The sequence below is a fragment of the Diadema antillarum genome, unplaced genomic scaffold (assembly GCF_040938485.1).
Source record: "Diadema antillarum isolate AM-2024a unplaced genomic scaffold, OU_Dant_1.0 scf00000077, whole genome shotgun sequence".
In the NCBI taxonomy this organism is placed as follows: domain Eukaryota; kingdom Metazoa; phylum Echinodermata; class Echinoidea; order Diadematoida; family Diadematidae; genus Diadema; species Diadema antillarum.
Window position 1 is genome coordinate 1,067,518 of NW_027270966.1, and position 21,342 is coordinate 1,088,859.

The window sequence follows — 21,342 nt, forward strand, 5'->3', positions numbered from 1 at the left end:
AACAAGCACACTTACAATGCACCCCCCCCCCCCCCCACACACACACACACACCCACAGTTGCTTCTTTTATTTCTTTCATCTTTCAGCCAACCATTTTTTCAAAACTATCAAAAGAATTCATTGCAATATTTTTTTTTAATTAAACAAAATCTCTTCCGTTCCTTTTATCTGTTTCCGTACCATTTGTTTTCGTACTTTTTGCTTAAAGATGAAATATTATCTATCTTTAACCTTTGATTGAATAAGATCTTGAGATCATTAGATTTTTCATACCATTTTACCATATAGCAAAGAAAATTATATACGTGGAGAGCGACAGTTGGATCAGTCTCAATGCTGTCCGAAAGAGCTGCAGACCATGTGCCTTTTCGCTGTTTAATTATACAAACTGACATTTGTAACATTCTATTTATATTTTGTTCAAGATTTTTTTTTTCTGCCATGACTTCGCGATTTTGATAGATGAGCTCTTTGTTGAACGGGCTGCAATTGGAGTTGACAAGAACCTTAAAAGAAGACAAAGTATTTGAATGGATTTCTTCCAAAAAAAAAAAAAATCTCTCCGCCTTTCCTAAACTGAAGTAGCTATAAACCATTTCCCTTTCAATGACCACTTTACAGACTTTATGGATAGTTATTATCTTTTTTTTTTGTACTGGAAATGGCAGGTGTATAGGAGCTGCAGAAAAGACATTCATACCAAGAGTTTGGTGACAAAGTGAAATAAGCATTGCTATTAAATATTTTAAAAGTAAGTGCTTCTTTAGAAAGGAAGGAATAATTCCTTTCCAGTCATGCCTCACTTGCTGCATAACAAGAAATATTCGTGAAGTTATGATCACAATTAATAGCCCACATTTTCATAAAACTTGCTTTGTTTGTGTAGAAGCTTTTATCGCAAATATCTTACATTAACAAGAATGGACTTATCTTGTTTTTCGATCTTACTCTTCGCATTTTATATTGACAAATTCGTTGACCAATAGATGATGAAAATGGACAGATTAAGACAGAGAGAGAGAGAGAAATAGGAGGGGGGAAAAGGAGAGGGGATGAGAAATCAGACTATTAATGAAAGTCGTTCGATGCTATTGTTTTCGTTATTGTTGTTTTCTGGCAGGTTATCCTGGTGCGTCGCTGTCGAACACCGAATTCGTCACCGAGCGGCCAAACGGCGACGTCTGGCTGAAGGATGTCCACTGCAAAGGGAACGAGGAATCCCTTCTCGACTGCGATTACGAAGGGTGGATGATCGACGATGAGGATTGCCTTCATGGACCGTTTGTACAGATCCAGTGCAGAGGTAAGACTGTCAAATAATGCTTTAGTTTTATCTCTCTCGTTTTACATCTTGGCTGATATGTTGGAAACAAAATTTGATTTGAATTTAATGGAAACAAACACACAGACAGGGTATAGGAAAGTAATAAAAAATCAAATAAATGTACAGTCATGACAGACATGCACAATTATCATTCTTCAAGTGAATACTCGTTCCCAATGTATAGCAAGCCAGAGTTTAAGGTCGCTGAACTAGGTTCATAATTTATCTGTTCTTTATGTGAAACATCACTCATCCAGTTATTCATTTTAAACTGACGATTTTCTACCTCATCTACTACCATGAAAGAATAACTGACTAATGCAAACACATATTGTGCCAGTCGTTCACATTGTAATGCCACAATCATTTAATCTAATTGTTATTACAGTCCTGTCAATTGTTATATTCATCCTATCTTCCAGAAGAAATGTATTATAACAATGATATAATGGATATAAACTGACCAGCGCATTATAAGTATTCATCAATTAAGCAACATGTATGTGCTTATAATCTGTAGGCCTATGATTATACACTGTAAAAACATCGGTGTTAGATTTAACACCACGGGTATTAAATCTAACACCGATCAAACTTCAATAAAGGACCACACCCACAGGTGTTAAAAATGCACTGTGATGGTGTTGAAAAGTGTTCACCTGACACTTCCTGGTGTTAATTTGACACTGTACCTGGTGTTATTTTGACACTGTACTGGTGTTAATTCAAAAATGACACCACATGGTGTTGATTTGATATTTGTTGGTGTTAATATCAATGGTTTAACACCCGTCCAGCTTCAATAAGAGACCACACCACCTGGTGTTACTTTGGTGTAAATTTATTTTCACATTTTTTTCAAAAAATCTAGTATTTTAATGTTAAATTCTTGATCGTCTTGTTTAAATAAAAAATCAACAAGAAGTGCATGCAGTTACTAAGAAACTCTTCAAAAAACAGTATAAAATTTGGAAATGACACCCGGAGGTGTTAATTTAACACCATAAATGAGCACCGAAAATTTAATACCAGCTCGGTGTTCACTATTTAACACCGGACTTTTTGCAGTGTAGGTTATTTCCACAGAATACAAGTTCATGACACATAAGTTGTTAAAGTTACCACACACATACTACCCCACAGGTTCATACAATACTTAAATGCGAATTAACATCATGTTGTACATTATCAGATTATATTGATAATCCGAAACATTACAAACGGTAAATTTATAAAGACGGAATTGCAGCATATACCTCAATTATACTTTTCATTTCGAAAATCTCCAATTAAGTGTTGCAACGACAGTGAAAACATCAAGCCTACAATTTAGTCCACCAATTTAATAGTCCGCCAGTTATGATTTTTTTTTTCCATTTCATTTCAATTCATTTATTTCATTCCTTCTTTCTTTTTCGTCAAACATAACACGAAATGAATCAGAAGATATAACATAGGCATGTATTCGACTTTACATGGTAGATAATGGTTAACAAATACGAAATTATACATGCATACCGGCAAAATACAAAGTTATGTTTGGAGAAAAAAAGAAGAAAGAACTGAGAGGTTCACTGAAAAGCATGCTTGTAAATTGTGAACCACTCAAAGGATTCTTGTGAATACATTGAACTTTTTTTTTTTTTTTTTTTTTTTACAAAGACAGGAGAGAACAAGACAGGACAGAACAAGACAGTAGAAACACAACGACATTACATGACTTTACAGTAGGGTATACCATGACAGTAATAAAACACAAAAGAATAATGGAAAGAAAGGAGAGAAAGAAAAAAGGAAATGAAAGCAAAAGCCAACACGCTGAACATCGGGATCAGAAGAGGGAATTGAGGAGCTGAACATCGGGATCAGAAGAGGGAATTGAGGTGTTTCAGCTCGATCAGCCGAGCAAAGTTTGTACAAATAAGATAATGTAAAAAATACACAATGATGAAATCAATGATTGACGTAAAAGTAGATTAACACTTAAACTACGATGTCATTTATCTGTCAAGTATGAAATAAGATTGATAGTTGTTAGTTTGCTTCATCTTTTCCACCTGAAAAGATGGCTGGATAACCCATATTTAACTGCTCTAGCTGGTCTTCCATGGGCCCAGTAACATGTCGGATGTGAGGAAGGACCTGTCCACTTCACTGGTTTATACACCCTGCTCTTTGGGATGAATGATTGAATGACTAAATCAAAATCTTTTGAATACGTGAATGAGATGTCTTATTCGTTTGACCTCCATTTTGTGTCATATCCGAGGGACATTCTATAGCCTCTGGCCTCGCAATGGGGGAAGGGGCGGTATGATTTCACATTTTTATTTGCAGTCATTCTCGAAGAATGCTGTTGTCGCGTCTGCCAAAGCAAGATTTTCCTCACATTACACAATGTACGTATCGGATGTTTACTGGAGTAACATTTCAAAACTGAACTAAACTTTGAGACTCACAAGCCTATCTTGTATTGAATAATGCAACTGTCACTTGATTCAGTTTGTGAGTCACATGTTTCATAACTTTCATCAGGAATGTTACGCTTTGCTTTGTATTGTATTGTTTTTGCTTTTGCTTTTGCTTTTGTTTCGGAAAAAAGTGTCGGGTTACCTAGGCTGTGCTGACGTCACTGAAGGTTCCTCTTTGATGGTGGGAACTTCGATAATCATGCCCAACCTGACGGCGACCGACTGCATTGCTAGCTGCCGACGGGACGGTTTCCCCTACGCCGCAGTGCAAGCCCCCGAAACGTGTGTCTGCGGTACGCTGGGCGATGAGCCCACTTTTGAAGGCGGCGACCATGTGGAGAAATGTAACCGGACTTGCCACGGGGATCGGTTCCAGATTTGTGGAGGCCAGAGCAGCATGAATGTCTACGACGGTAAAGATATAGTAACTTAGCTGGCATATAATGAAACCAAGAGTGTGGTGGATGGCGATTCATGCTTATTTAGAGAGGATACTCGGTTAGATTCTCGCACAGAGCGGACATCTTGGACAGTATATTTTGCTTTTAGTCTCCTTGTGACCCAGTTAAAAAATTAATAAAAAGAGGTGGATTATATGATTTTATATAACTTTAAATTGCAAAAGTAAAACATATACTTGTGCTATTCTAAGTCGTACTGAGGGTTCCAAAGGTATATGTGGCATTGTTTTTTAATTTGTTGACATGTTTAAATCTACCTATCACGGAAGGCACACTGTTGCTTGTTCAACCTTTTAAGCACAATCAATGTACATATTGATAACTTATTGATAACTTAACTAACGTTATCAATATGTACATATTGATAACTTAACTAAAGTAAAATGGAATTTTTCTCTCTTTTGAATCATGTACATTAAGTAATCTATATACTGATGTTTTCTAGGGTATTACTCAAAAGAATTGTGATTCATGTATGGAATTATGTTGAAGAAAATAAATCGAACGAATGAGTGAAAAAACAAACAACATTCGTTCTCCTCTTTGCACAGTGGAGCAAGGGAGTTGCGGTGGCAAGTACAGCGGAAAGAACATCAGCATCTCCTCGCCGGGCTTCCCGGGCAAGTATCCCGCGGGGTTCACGTGCCGGTGGGAGGCAGACGTCTCGGGCAACTCGTACACCACCATCAGACTTCCAGTGCTGGACCTTGTGAACGGTGACCAGCTCACCATCACCGTGCAGGGGGAAAAGTTTGTCCTCGGTCATGCCAGCTCGTTCGAGAAGCGCGTGGCGCAGAGCATCTCAAAGGTCAAAGTTGAGTTCACTTCCGCTTCCGACTCCATGGGCGGCGGAGGTTTTATGCTGACTCTGCTGGGTTAGTATTAATTAAATAGTCTCTGCTTTCTACTTTAATGACTGCATGTTTGTCGAATTCAGTCTTTGACTATTTGAATAGTCTTCTTTTTTAACGTCGCGTTCCCTTTATGTATGTATGTATGTATGTATTTATTTATTTATTTATTCATATATTTATTTATTTATTTATTTATTTATTTATTTATTTATTTATTTATTCATTTATTTTACGGAGTAAATGTAGGCTAATTTTAGGGGGAATGGGGGGACGAAGGAATTAGGGTTTACCAAGTAATGTTTAAACGTCCACTTGCCCCTGGTTGCTTGCTTGTTTGCTTTGGTTTGAAGTATCATTGTTCCCCGTCATAAACTCTATTCATTTAATAAACGTCTTGAAAACAAGGACATAGGATAGGCGATATTTTAGCAGAAGTTTTTGCTTAAAATGTTCTGTGTAAAAAACAAATTGATTTTGTAAAGTAAAAAAAAAAAGATTTTTAAAGTAAAGTAAAGTAGTATTGTTTTTTTAGTAAATAACATTAGTATTGGATTAGCCATCAAACCATTATTACAAATATTGTCATTTTCTCATTGAATGTGGCCAAAAAAAACAGTTACATCGTATGTCAAAATAGGCCCTGCTCCTTCCTATTATCTCTGTAAGAATATGATAAGGACATCCATAGCTTATCAAATGACAATTACATAATCGTTCTCTCTTGACTAGTGTTCAGGTGTATATAACTTCTCATCCATTTCTGACATTTTCAACAAGCATCTCATAACATTTGCAATTAATGTTTACAATTATATCATATTTCGATACCCACAGTATGTGGAATATGCTTATTGTTGCTTTTTTTTTCATTTGTTTTGTACAAGTGTATTCTCTTAATGTGAAAGTCAAAATAAATGCAATGAAAGGAAATGAAATGAAATACATAATTAACAATTTTGTTGACTTATTTTCTTCAAAATGTTCACCAATCACTCTACGCCTTTTTAATATTCTGCTAGATGACAGCTACTGCCCAGACGTCGTAGTCAACAACGGGTCCTTGGTGCTCGATAACGATGTCATGTACCGACCCGGTGAGGAGGTGGAGGTCGACTGCGAGTCCGGATTTATGCCATACCGGCACATGACTGCTTGCCAGAAGAACGGGCACTGGCACCCAGAACCACGATGTGTCGGTAAATTCACACGTTCCTCACCCACATCAGACTGGTTAAACACTAAACCATGATCACAACACTGTTGTGATCCACAATGACTTCATAATAACCAGTGGACCTGACTCTTTGATGATCTGTTATGCACCATGTATTGATTTTTTTTTTATTTCCCCTTAACGTTATGTTAGTAACAAGTCGAGGGAATGCGTATTTTTCCCTAAAACTATGAAATTTCATGGGATTGTCTTCATTATTTTCTTTTTATCATAGTAATCGCATTTAAAGGCAAAAAGAAAAAACCCGTTGAAATTAATTTAAAAAAAATACAAGCTTATAATTCCATATTTGAAATAAACGGATTGTCCAATACTCTAGCTTGAGTGTTACATGTTTTGCTTATGTTGCTCCATTCACTAAATTGTCACATTTGTTAGGGTGAGCTTGTCCTATAACGTATTTTGAACACAGATACTTACCAAAGATGTAATTTTTGACAACGCTGTTTGAGATGCAAAGTTACAATTACCATGATTATTTTAGGGATACAGACGGATTTTGAATTAACAATCTAAACCACCATGTTGCACTGATGCCACTAAGATTTGTACAATAAATACTTTATCGCTCTGAAAAAAATGGAGTCAAGAGGTGCAAATACTATGTTGGTGCCTTTTATACAGTGTTTCATGAAAAGTTAACAATTCAATAACAAGACCAAGGGAGACAACTTATGGAACTAAATCAATTTAGGTGTGTAATGTTACATAAACCTGCAGTCATGGCTGTCGTAGTCTAAAATATCGCCCTTAATGGAAACGCACACCTTTTGGCACACTGCAACGAGTGAGGTCCATAGTCGATTGGAAATAGTTGTAAGACCACAAAATGCTAAAGATTATAATTTCGTTGAATAAGATGAATATGGTAATTTTGGGTTCCCTTTATAGGTTTCTGTTAGTGCAGTATACCTTTATTGATATGGCATAAAGGAAACCTTATATACCACAACTTTCAACTCTCTATCAAAAAAAAAAATGAGTGAAAATAACTCACTCTTAAAGGAGTGGATAAAAAAAAGTGAATTTAAAGTGAAATTGCAGTGAATTTTGAGTGAAAATGTTCATTTTCGCTCATTTTAGAGTGACCTCAAGGATCATTCGAAGATTTTGGAGTGATCCATGAGGTCACTCTATTTTCACTCGATTCTTTTTACTTTTCTTTTTTTTTTAGAGAGTAGAGGTAATTGTTTGTTTCACTTTATTCGTTCACTTCTTTTTTAACCTGTTTCAACCTTTTTATCATGACAAATATCAATAACAAATTAATTTCATTTATTTTGATGTTAGAATTCAACAAGTGGACTTCCTGGGAGTTTCGCAAGACTGTATTGTTCATTGGTAAGTGATTTGACAATCACAAATCGACTAACATTTCCAATCATCTTAAATCCACTTTACAAGGAGATTTAACGTATTTCAAATCAGTCACTACATCATTTCATCACTTCATCCCGTTAAAAGAAATACGTAAGTTGTATCATAATAAGAATAATTTAGTAAGAGCAATATAAAAGAGCAAACACACCAATAGAGTTCCTTTCACCGCAAGTTTTTTATCTATGTAAATTTAGATAAGACCTTTGGTCATGAATCTCTCAAGAAAATCTAAGAAAAAAGTGTGTCATATCATGAAAACATAATCATCGTTTATCTCTAAAATAAGACCCCTTTATCAAGAATAATGTAATATTCTGCATAATTATAGCCGATGGTGACCAGAAGCGATCTTTCTTACGGGACCAAAAGGCTGGAAAGTACGACTGATTTAAATGATAATTGTACAATTCCACCTGCATTTTTTTTTTCATTTCCGACTAAGTGCCATGTTTAGAGTTACTCTCACATGGTTGAAGACCTGGCTCTAATGCTGTAGTATACACGACATACGTGCATGTGGGAGAGTGCCACTGATGTATGACAGTGCACACAACAAACAAGAATTAGGCTTGTTCACACACACATGAAAATAATTGTGTTGGGAATCGATTTTGCAATCCAATGCGAAAACCGATAACACCCCCCCCCCCCCAAAAAAAAAAATAATAATAATAATAACAATAACAATAATGATAAAACAACAAAACACGTAAGCAAAAAAAAAAAAAGAAAAGAAATGATGACAAAACAAAAAGCGAAATGATAGAACTTTTTACATTGCAATGCAAAAATTAGTCCGTCTGGGTGTTTCATTTTTCATGTGAACGGTTCTATTGCGTATGCCTATTGACCGTATAACAGTTTGTATTACATGCATGGGTGATTCCTTTGTTAAAGGGTAACGCAAAATCTCACAGCGTCACAGAATACTTTTCGTTTGCTGGCATTTTTCCAACCAATGTGCTTACAGTGCAGGAGCAAAACGACCTTGAGAGTGAATTGAGTGCGAGTGTGAATTTGGATGCTTTAACACGTGTTACTTTCACACATATACATTGCTCATAACCATTACCGTCCTCAATCATTGTTGCATGCATTGATCATGCCAATTAGCGTCCTCAATCATTGTTGCACATTGTGTTTCTCATTTCCCCAGCCGTCATAGCCGTTAGCACACTCTTCTTGATGTTCATGCTGACTATATGCTACCTTCTTTGTGGCGACACCAAGAGGAAGAAGAAAGGGTAAGTAGACAAAATCAACAGCAGCAATTTTCATTGTCTCCTGAAGGAGAACAGAAAAAGAGTGTAAATAGCCGATGACTGAAAAAAAAATACACAACCCACACACAAAGAAATATGGAAGCGAAATAAAGAAAAGATATCTAATTTCAAGACAAAGCGATGACACATAAAAATGGGTTTAGATGGGTACATTTTACGTCAGAAGATTAGGAAGGTAACCATCATGAGAACGTGTGTTTTTTTTTAAGAGCATAAACAATTCTATAATTTCTGATTTCGGGGGAAAAAAAAACAGACGTAGGAGGAGAGACAAAAAGAATACCTTGAGCTTTACACGAAGGATTAATGTCCTTCCTTTGCACTTCCTTCACTTTCAACAAAGCGATGAGGCGGGGATGCAAGCACTTCGGTGCTTTGATGAAGATGAAACTGGGACAGAGCTTAGAATGTAATCATCCATTTATTCTTCTTGCTTTCGTTATTGCACACTTTTTTGCCATTGGATATTTCTGGCTACTTGAAATGTATCGATGTTTCTATCTATCTATCTATCTATTTATCTTTCTATCTTTCTGTGTATCTTTTTAACTTTTCTTTCCCTGTTCCACTAAATCCTTAAATATTATCTATCCTCAGTCTTCACCTATTTTAATTTTGAATTAAACATATAGTTAAGTTTTATTATTGCTATTATTATTATTTCTTCTTTTGCCTATCAACTAATGATATTCGACTAACCTCCATTCTCTCAATTTTGGATAACGGGTGCATTTCTAGGGAAAACGTGTGTTACAAAATAACTGCGGCCCATCATCCCGGTAAGGTTGTCAACAAAAATCCAAGAAACACGAATATAAGGTGACGTCGGCATTCATATTAGAGAATAATATTTGATAATTGTTGATACTTGATATTTGGTAACTTTTCCATGCCTATACAATGCTACTCCAAAATGTAGACCCTAAATGTCAATCAATTCAGTTTCAGTATCTTTCCATCCTGCTTATGAAGATTCTTTTTTTTTTGTCTCAGTCTTAAATTTACCATTTGCATGATATGGATTATCTTTTTCACTCTTGTTTGCTTAAAAAAGACTCTTTACTGTATATTTCTTACCCTATTCTCTTCTACTGTAGTTTATCTGATCTGTCCTTTTTTACTCTTAATCATTTCGATTGGTAAAAAAAAAATGAATGAATAACTGGAGTTTTTTTTTATTAAAGCCCAAAGTAGGGGGTAATCTCATACACATCCAAATCCAGGAATATACATTCTCCTTTTTTTTCCCCTTAGTTTTGTGTGACGTTTCATAATCGCTCATTATGGCACTGCTTAGCCGATTATTGTGGGTTAATAGTCAGGTATAGTCAATCCTTAAAGGGATGGTATAGTTTTGATTGACATGGGGATTCAGGTTGTATTTTTTTTTAGATGCTTAGAAACTATTATAAAACATTAGAGAACATACAATTCTAACAGGAAGTAAAAGTTTGTGCGATGAAAGTCAGTATTGAAATGGTTGAGTTATCATAAAAGCAAAGATGTTCTGATATAAGGTGGCTCCCCCCATTCATTAGTGCCACTTTGCGTACCTTATGTTTGACTGTCTTTGCCCTTTAGAAGCCGATATCCATAATAAAATAATAAATAACAAATAAACGTTTGATTCTTGTTCAACATTCAAGATTCAAATTTATGTCTATTTCCATAAGATAAACAAGGAAATTATATACAATGTAAGATCAGTATGCTCTTTATATTCCATCCATTTAAGCAGTTCTCACAAAAAAGTTAAAACCTGAATCCCATGTCAGCAAGAACTAAACCATCCCTTTTTTCATTAAAAAGTTACTAAGGTAACATACAATCCTGTAAAATTTTGCAACCGTAGACTTCAGAGGCAATGATGATGGAGGAATGGTAAGTTCAGTTTAGCTTTGTTATCTGAGACCTCTTCATATTACCCTCGTTTTCAATAAATCAGTAATCAGTGTAATCATTATAATACGCCTTTCTCGGGGAAATTATATACGTGCACTATCTCTAGTTATAAATCCTGATTTCTTCTCGTGTGGTTTTATTTGGTTCCATTCCAATCGGTTTCGCCGAACAGCTTCAGTGTTCTTGTTGAGGAAAGGTTTGTTCAGTCCAAGTTTCACCTTTTCTTTCCAAGATTATGCTCAGTTCAGGGATGTACACGTACTTGTCTGATGCCATTCAACTAACCGTTGCCCTCGTTAATAGATTGTATTTTCCCCCTATCAAATCTATATCGTTGAAAAAAGAAATTAAAAAAAAAATGGCGCCCATTTATTCATTTTCTTTAGTCTCATCCATATTCCTATAGTTTGCATTTCTTGTCATGGTAATCATTTGTATTGATATACGCATCAATTTTGATTTGGATAATTGTATTTATTTGACCCAGTCATTGCTTTACCATTGCTGTTTTTGCGTTAGCTGAACCTCGTTAGTAGCCTTATGTGAGTCAGTGATGCAAAGGACGGCTATAATGATATTATGTACTCTAGTTTGATTCATTATACGCTTGCAGCTTCGAATCAGTGATAATCGTTGGAGTTCGGCATACGACGATTTAATTAGCCGTGAGTCGTTACCGCAAAGTTCGGATATTCAACACCTATCACTGCACTGCAACTACAAGTCTATGTGTTTAGACAAATGAATACTTATAAAAGCGTATTTATCCAGGCACTCATGTTCACCCCCATCCACTGTAGGCTTTCTTGTTAGATAATTGTTCACTTGTAATTTCGTAGTGTAGACATCATATCAAATAAATGCAACTAAATGGGATACCATACATGTAAAAATAAAACTAATTCTGTACTTCATTTTGTAATGCAGATATCATTCGATACTGTAGGATGACAAATTATGTCCCTAGCAATCTAATCGATTTTCCTGGTCGTATTTGGTATCATGGATTTTAAAGTATTAAACCATAACTCCATAACCAACGAGAGCAGATCAAAATGTTTCCTAACCATAACCACCTGGTTTATAAACCACGATAGTGCATGCTATCATGTATATCGCATTTCATTTAAACCATATTAATCATTTACAAAACCTGAAATGTTCGCGCCGGCAACAGATACATGTGAATTTTCTATTCCCCTAGCTTTCATAATCCACTCCTAACTTCTTCTGTTTTTGTCATGTTGGGAAAAAATATAATTGTATACGTCAAACATCAGTGTACTAACAGAAGTAGATTGCAATAAGTCAAACTTGTTTCATAGCACTGTTAGAGACGTGGATTGTATATTTATCCTGTTTGGTCGCCATATAATTGAAACCCCTTGTAGTGTGGAGATGTTGATTATATATATACACCTACAGAGCATTTACATACCACGAAACTTGCTTCATCCCCCTATCAACATTGTTCGCAGGCCAAATATTCACCCCTACACGCTTAAAAAAAGAAGAAAAATCATGTATTTTGTATCACCAATATAATTTCCTGGTTTGTCAGCCGATAACGTTTGCTCATATCAATATGTTGACTGCCTGGTAATTGTGTGTACTACCTCAAAGAATTAAAATGGCTTGCAAATTCGGTTTCTTGAACTATGATTTTTAAGCAAGCTTTTATTTTCTGCAGGAAACCACGCTAACATCTCCCCGAGTGAAAAATCATTCCGCCGTTCGCACACTGGCTCTGTTATTTCTCATTGTAATGTCGTTCAAGCGTACATAGCAGCTGCTAGCTAACAACAAGTTTTATGCCAATTCAAAGTAGAGACCTCACTATTTCTTCACATTCTACAAACGCACCCCACCCTAAAACGTTGCCCTCAAAGTAGATGAATATAAAGTATCGGCGGAGGATGACATTATAATCCATCTCCATTGTTTAGAGAGGGTTATCATAGCTACTACGTGTAATAACCTGCTTACTATCATCAGTATCATTTATATCATTTTGTATAATACCTATGACATAATGCGACATCTTGTTTTATCAGCCCGTTCTTTAAATGGTTTTTGAACCCCTTTCGAAGCCTTCTCACAAGACCCAATGGAGGGAAGCGTGTTTTCCTATGTGAAATCCCTCAAGTAGGCCTACTTCCATGTACTGCTAAATGTAACATTGAGTCATTATTGCGTAAAAGACAAAACGGGTTAGACCGAAGCGTTCTGAATCAGGATCGTTGAATCGTCTTTGTTTAAACAAAAACAACTTTCATTCCTTTTCCTTGATTTCACGTTCTCTTTTTTTTTTCGGGGGGGGTGGGCGTTCTATAGTCCTTCCTTGTAGAGGTGTGATACCATTGATAGAATTTGTAGCATCCAAGACAGATAACGACATCCCTTATATACGATTTTACTGTCTTCAAGTTCAACCATTCTCCAATTCAGCAGATATTACGGGATCAATACGGACAGCGGAGAGCCACACGCCCACGACGGGGAAGCCAGCCCGAACAAGGAAGAGTACAAGGCCGTAGGAATGGAAGATCCCGGGATGGTAGACGAGGAAGGACGAGAGGCATCGATACCACTGGCGTCCGAGGTGGATGTGTAGAACTTGAAGCTTGGAAGAAAAAATGTTAAAGAAAGTCCGTCTGGCTCGACGTGGAAATCATTGAGTGGGACCGACGGACGTACTTCAGTGTCGGTCCCCTTTGACTGGGCGCGCGTAAAGCGTGCATATGATTATACCTATGCCATTGGTTAACGGTGGTTGTCCAGTTTGTTCAGAAAGTCACTCCGTCTGTGGTGATGGACACTCAGATGATACCCAGTTACTGTAATATTCAGTCCAGTTACTGTTAATTTTACATTTTGCGTTCAATTAATTTATTGTTCGTCTACAGCCAGATGTGAGTTGGATTCTGTTGAGGTTTGACTACTGAACAAAAAAACAAAAACCAAAAAAAAAAACCCCAAAAACAAAACAAAACAAACAAACAAACAAACCGAGTAACTGAAGTTCGTTTCTCGGCTGTTTGAACTGATGTAGCTCATTGCATTGTTCATTCATAAAACAAGTAATAATCCATTTCGAAAGGTTTATGGGATGTTTAAGACGAATGATTTTCTTAGTATCATTATAATGAAGTTATGGGTCCATGTAGGGAACTTGAATGATTTCGGTCTACGTACACCTAGGTTTAAGTGCATACGCATTATGCCATTCAAAATGAAGTTATGGCTCTATAGCAGTCAGTGGTAGCATTGTACTGGCCATTCATAACTATTGTTAGTGTTGGTACTATACACTGTCAGTATAACTTGGAGTGTTATTACACCATTACAACCACTGTCGGAACGATTAGTTTTCTTTTATAGCATCGTATTGCAAGCATTTATACGAACATTCCTTAATGAACCAAATGGGGAAAAAATATATGATTGAAATAAACCAGTTTTAAGAATCACATTTACTTTACACTTTTTGTTATGTTTGATATTTAGTTATTAAGATACATTGTATAATTCTTCTTTTTTTTCGTTATTGCTTTTATTGGGGGTATTTCTAGTGTTCGCCGATGCCTTACAAGTGACGTTGTAATCATATGCAAAGTTTAAAACCTGGAAAATGGAGAAAAAAATAACATCTGGTGCAAGTTTAAAGTCACTGAACTCATCAACGCATGTTTGTTTGTTTTTTTAACCTGCTATTTAGATCATTTTCTCTCTACATTATCCTTTCCTTCTTGAGTCTCCTATAAACTTGAAACTTAACTTCAAAACTAAAGTAAGTTCTTTCATTTATATGTGTGATTTGGGACGTATGTATTTTCTCCTTTTTTTCAGTGTTTAGGGATAATAACGTAGAGCCGTTACCTCTTACAGAATCACAATGCACCTTATATACATACGTGCAGCGTTAACGACTATAGAGCCTATATCTTCTTTTTCGTAGTAGTGAATACTTGATTGTGATCTTTGCTTTTAAAAAAGATAAAAAATAATATTGAATTAGACAGTGAACTTGTACACCTGTCTCAATTTCACATCATATTGTTTGCCATTGCATTCATAATTCCTTTTCTGCTAATTTAGAAAAGAGACGATAACATTGTATTGTAGTCTTATTAGTGGTCTTTCCAACAACTGTGTGTCGATCAAATTGATTAGTGAATTATTTTGCCAACATCTGAAATCGGGCAAATGAAAGGAGACATTCTTTCTACAAATTCATGATCTGTTGTGTTTTGTTGACATTTCTTGTTCTTCCAGTATTAATTTCAATCGAGCGCAACATAAACGTTCCATCTCATAATATCATGGGATGCCATCAAAATCTAGATCGATAAGTGCAGATTATTGTTTTACAAAATATATCAGATATGAGCACAATAACTGGAAAGAAGTTTTCTTTGTCCATCATGAGTTTGATTTTGATTTTTATGTAACATAATAATTTTATAGTTTTATTATTGAATGAAATTTCTTTCTAGTTTTTGCTCTTCTCTGGAATATGCACACCTTGTTTAATTTTATTATTATTTATTTTGTTTTTACCAACAGAAATACGCAAAGGATGTGAGCCCGGTTGTTAGTGTTTTTCATACATTACCTATCTTGTTTTGAACGCCTTCAACTCATACGAAAGCCTAATGTGTGAACCTAAAGTTGCAATTTCAAATGTTGTACAAGCTTTCATGTGCACCAGCGTGTATTTCTGTAGACAAAGTTTTGGATGAAAATAATATTATGGCATGTGCTCGATTTAGTATCAAACTGTCGATGATAATGTACATAAGGCAATACGCACTGTTGTCAAAGAAGACCGCTAAGACATTTCTTCTTCTTCTTTTGCCCTACCGTTTGCCATGTTTATATAAAAAAAAAATGTTGTCTTAAAATTGCATGTGGAAGTATTTACTGGATGATGATGATCATTGCATGCTTAGAATTCCCTGTCCTTTCACCGTAAAAAAAGCGCGAATTCTTACCTCGATGGAAAACAAATGCGCACGATATCCTTTTGGCGGAAAGACTGCCGTTGCTCTCCAGTATTTCACCAAAATTTGGTTAATCTTGTATTACAACATAAAGTTTATTCTTGTACATAACGTGAATGTCATGTGTGGATTTTTGTACAGAAAAAAAAAATCTTCTATCTTGAGCTTTTTTGCATACTTTGTACTGGCTAACTGCTGTAAATCATGTGATGTATATATTGTCTGTGTAAATGAGAAGAAAGCATAGGTTTATAATAGATTATCAGGAAGTGTGCAATCCTCTGTCAGCATTACTAGAGAATTGTAGATAATGTAGTTATAGTTATCAAAACGACCACTATGTGTCGATTTGAAACAGAGCAGGTTATTACGTGTACATCGAAAGCGTAGCTAGAATAGATCTCAATGTGAAATATACATGTATATCATATTATATAGATAGATATATGATGGAAACCGTTGTCTGTATATTTCAAAGATTGTTCAACATGTTTATAGATACAGGATTTTACTCTTGGATGTGAACACATCTATGACGCAAATTCAACTCCGTAAAACGCATTCGAGTTTCAAAATGATGAAGAGGAGATGAAACTGGTGTAATTTTATGATTTTGATCACTATGATTATAAGATTATCCGTACAATCACATTTACATAAACTTTTTATCAAGTTGTGATCTTGGTATTGTGAAATTACGTAAACTTTTAATGATCTCCTTCTTGCTGACAAACAATATCATTTTGTACCGGTATTAACGTACCAATGGGGATGAAAAGTGAAGCAAGGTATAAATAAATACATAGATTAATCAATTTGCATACTATAATAGTGTATTGTTGATGTAATGACTTTTGAATGACTAGAAATGCTAGACGTTTCGAGGAATATGTGCAAAATACAGTTCTCCCTTTCCCTTACGACGACAAAGGCACTCACAACTAAAACTATAAGAGGAAATACCATAAAAAGGTCCCCTTGTATTTGTCACCGTCATACTTTGGTCTCTTTTCACAAGTGTCTAACGTGCAAGCTAACATTTCCACGTACCTATTGAACCCCGTGTGGTATCTTCTGCTTGATGTTAACTGTGTACAAAGACTTGCCAAATGATAACTCGATCCTTGCACATAACGTAGTCCAGATGAATGTTTCCAGTGTAATCTGCATGGATTTTGTACAGAACCCTTTGGTTCCCTTACTCTATAAGTACAAGTTTTGTGACCTTCTCTCGCATAATTTGGGTAGATGTATTTCAAGATGATCTAATTAGAATAAGAATCAATGTTTCCACACCCATCTCTTTATACATTAAAGTAATGGGTTGGTATGAAATAAATGTTCTCCGACGATTATTACATACACATATTATCTAGATGAAGATTACTCGCTGCCGGAATTTAAGTAAGGTGGGTTGTGGCGGCTTGTAAACAGATAGATGTCGCAGGCCCTGCGCAATGTTTCTTGAGCTTCACGTGTCCAAAGATGTTTACAGACAAACCACCTTGAGAGAAATATGATTATTTTCCTTTTAGCAACTCTTGGATTAGCTCTAGTGACTCGGATTTATATCAAACCTTGCAGCGAATTTGTCGCAGAGTTAGAAATTGTGATTATGAGGAATTTCTGGTAATAATCGTTTTGATAAGAACAGACATAATCGTACAAACATAATCAAATAAAAAGAAACAACGAAAAAAAAAACTCATCGTGACCAGTGGGGGATGCAACTGGGAGCCCTAGCTCTCCTCGACCTGTCTCACCACTCGATAAACCTCTAAGCTACGAAGCCTTGTGAAATGTTGTTGCCATACCGACACTGCAAGAAGCAAAATAGCATGGAATTATTCTTTCTTATTTCGATTGCATTTATTCACGAGTACAAAATTGTTTTTGATATGTATCAGTAGATGGTTTAAGATGGCATGATAGATATTCACGTTCAGTCTCGATACGATCCATCACTTATAATATGAAACTAATTTGTTCCTCTTGTTGTACTTTTGATAAACTAGAGAAAAGAGACTAGAACAAGTCGATTCAAACTAGATGTCACATTAATATCAAGGTAATTTAATCGCATACTTTGATGATAAAAATATAAGCATCTTGTTTATATGTTATACTGTATGTAAATATCGTGAGTAAAACGACTATCCTCAATATTCAAAGGTCACCGCCTGTCTTCATATTGATATGTGGGTCATGATTACCCCAAATTATCTGATCCATGCATAATTGCTGCGCCTTCTGGAAGGCAATTTACTCGTGTATTTACACTGTCATGATGTCCTCTTGTGAAAGTCAATGAATAAATGTGGATGTATTCCTTTGTCGTCTGAAAACAAGTGAGTCCGCCCACTTCCATTACATCTTTGCTACCTACCTCCAGTTTACAAAAGAGTTTGTTAGCAACATACTACTTTATTGGACTAGATGGCAAACAAAATATCACAAAGTGTACTTAAGAATTATCATTTTTATAATACCTAATTAGAAGAACAAAGAGTGTTCACATTATTATGTAAAACTAGTTAAAATACTTTTCAGTTCATATATATATATATATATATATATATATATATATGTATATATAAATTATGTCCTAGGGGCGTGTACTCGTATATCCCTCCCCCCCAAAAAAAAAAAAAAAATCAAATAATCAAAATGTTTCTAGCAAAATGTATGTTCAAATATACAGTAAATGTCCAGTTACTCATAACTCACGACTTACAAATAGTTATCATTATCTATTTATCACGAGCTGGAAATAAATGCTGGTTATTAACCAAAGTATACAGACGCACATGAACAAGCACAATCTACACCCGCAAGTGCACATACGCACGCACACACACACACACACACACACACACATACACACACACAAAAAAAAAAAAAACCAACAGACACTTACACATACATAAACATTCAGCCTGAGTGGGGCTTGAATTTTTGTTCAGTTTGTAGTTGGTCGTTACCATCTAACTCTACTCGGAGTAAAAGATGTATGTAAATCATCACAGAAGACGGTTGTGTACCTGTACAATTAAAACACACGAATAACACTCCTATGTTGTTAAAAGAATTGTCAATGACAGATCGATGGGTCAAAAGTAAATTTGAATAACAAAGGAAATGAATATCACTTGCATTGTTCATGCTAAAAATAACAGGTGCTAACAACACATCTCGCCTTCCATACCCCCCCCCCCATCCAACAAATACATGCATAATCACAAGCTGAATTCAAAGTGCAGTGTGCTCCTTGCAAATATAACAGTGACTGCAGGAGTAACGGCGCTCTTCACCGCCATTTTGTTTTCAAACAAGGTGTAATCTTTTCGGAAAATTATGCTGATAGAGAAGTTTCAAGGAGAAGGAAATAAGCTCAAGGGGTAAAGGTAAGTTGTACTTCTTTGGTCACTTTGAAATCACTCTTGAATAGGCCCTATGTGAATAAGTTTTCCAACAAGCATGTCTCGTTAAGGGGATCGGAAAATTTGCTAAAAGAGGGGAAAATAACATTTGCTTTCTGGTATGACCTTGCATCACAAAACTTACTAAAGGTAGCGAGAAGTGAATTTTCAGTTACGGGTTGGTTCTGAAAGAACAGACTTTAGTACTAAAAAATGATTACCATATTATAACTCAATTCAAATGGTCTCACTTAACCTGTCTTAATATTGGAAAGGAAGGACCCATTCTGGGCCACTGTATATTGACAAATGAGCTTTTGAAGTTTAGGGTCTATTCAAGCAATAAATATTTTAACCGAGCTGCGCTACAATTTAGTTGTACAATGAATGAGTCAAGAACAGGGTGTTAATTACCAAAGAAATAATAAAAGCATTACCAAATTATAATCTTATATTGAGCATGCTCTATTACCATATTCTATCCATGACTATTACAAACTTTCAAAGCAGTAGCATATCATGTTTTTTTAAGTTAAAACTTAGTTAACACTTGAATAAATTTGAAGAGCGTGAGGAAGAGCGTGTAAATGCTTTTAAAGAAATGAAATTGGGCCTTTTAAGGCATACCTAATCTCTGTATATTCTACAAAAAGCATACCAGAAAAACTGTGAAAAACAATATTACACTTTCGTTCTGTGATCACACACTTTAAAGTGACTGTACAGTACTGGTTGAGGTAGGGATTCATGTTTTGAACATTCCTAAGTGAGACAATGAGAAACCTCCTATGAAATATGAAAGAACATGTAATCATGAGAAGAATTCAAAGTTTATTTGATGAACATTCTTTTTCAAATGGCTGAAATATCCCCCCAAAATGTGATTCTAATAAAAGGCGACAGGCTACGCCTTTTATTAGGATCTCTTTGTTTCTCCTTGTTTTTGGATATCTCAGCCATTTCAAAACCGATTTTCATCAAATAAACTTTTGTTACCCCTTAGAATTGGATGCTCTTTGACATCTCATAGAGTGGTTTCTGAATATCTCGCAAAACGTCACATTATATATATATATATATATATATATATATATATATACATACGTTAACATTTTGTATATAATAATGGTTACATTATAAACAACATTTACTTTACGATTCAACATTTCAACATAACGTAGTCGAAAAAAATATTAACAAAAGACATTGTAAAACCATAGTATAACTCTCTCAAAGATGATGCAGAGCAGAATGAATTACATGTCATCTTAGGATCTAAGCAGTATACTAGCAGTTGTACAATAACTCTCTATAAATATGTACATTATGTATTTTGTTCTGCAGCATTCTTTATTATAAACAATGTGACATTAAAAAAAAATCCCTCGGCTGCCTCCTGGGTTAAAGAAAAGACACAAGCAAAGACAAAAGTACATACAGAATACCATAAACATTACACATTGACGTCCATAATCACGACAAAGAAAAAATACATAAACACAAATTAAAATACTGTATCTGAATCTATGTTTTTATAATGTAGAATTTTCGAAGTTATTCAATATCTCCTTGGTAACTACTTATGGTTTACATGATGTTACACGACATGAATAGTTCTATCTCTATAATGAACTGTTTGTTTTTTCGCCACTATCTCATTAAGTGAGCCTATGCATTTGGTCTCACATTTCACAAAACGGTCTAGAGCAACGACGATGCAGGTGTTCAAGACTATGTTTGACGGAGGAAATGGCGGAGACGGTATTGTCCAACACCAGAAGTTGCTTGCAAGACAGGCTGGAGGAATGGTTGGCGCGGAGGGCGCCCCAACAAGAACAACCATTGGTAGAATACCACCACCACCACCACCACCACCACCACCACGGCCAGATACCATTGGTATTCATGTACATTTACTTTCGATTTTGTGACATAAATGCCATTGCAGTACAACACAGTACAGAGTTACTGTAGAAGTATATATAAATCAACCGTATATCGAATTCAGAA

At 35.5% G+C, this 21,342-nt stretch overlaps 1 protein-coding gene across 1 annotated transcript in view; it reads left to right on the forward strand.

The window, feature by feature from the left end:
- Nucleotides 1–13,526, forward strand: part of LOC139717584 (scavenger receptor cysteine-rich domain-containing protein DMBT1-like) — a 48,050-nt gene extending 34,524 nt beyond the window's left edge. The window contains exons 3-10 of the mRNA XM_071629091.1: nt 1,122–1,304; nt 3,928–4,209; nt 4,809–5,132; nt 6,131–6,307; nt 7,636–7,686; nt 8,882–8,969; nt 11,083–11,106; nt 13,359–13,526. Coding sequence (XP_071485192.1) covers nt 1,122–1,304; nt 3,928–4,209; nt 4,809–5,132; nt 6,131–6,307; nt 7,636–7,686; nt 8,882–8,969; nt 11,083–11,106; nt 13,359–13,524 — 1,295 coding nt within the window. The 3' untranslated portion in view covers nt 13,525–13,526. The remainder of the gene's footprint in view (nt 1–1,121; nt 1,305–3,927; nt 4,210–4,808; nt 5,133–6,130; nt 6,308–7,635; nt 7,687–8,881; nt 8,970–11,082; nt 11,107–13,358) is intronic.
- The last annotated feature ends 7,816 nt before the right edge of the window (nt 13,527–21,342 follow it).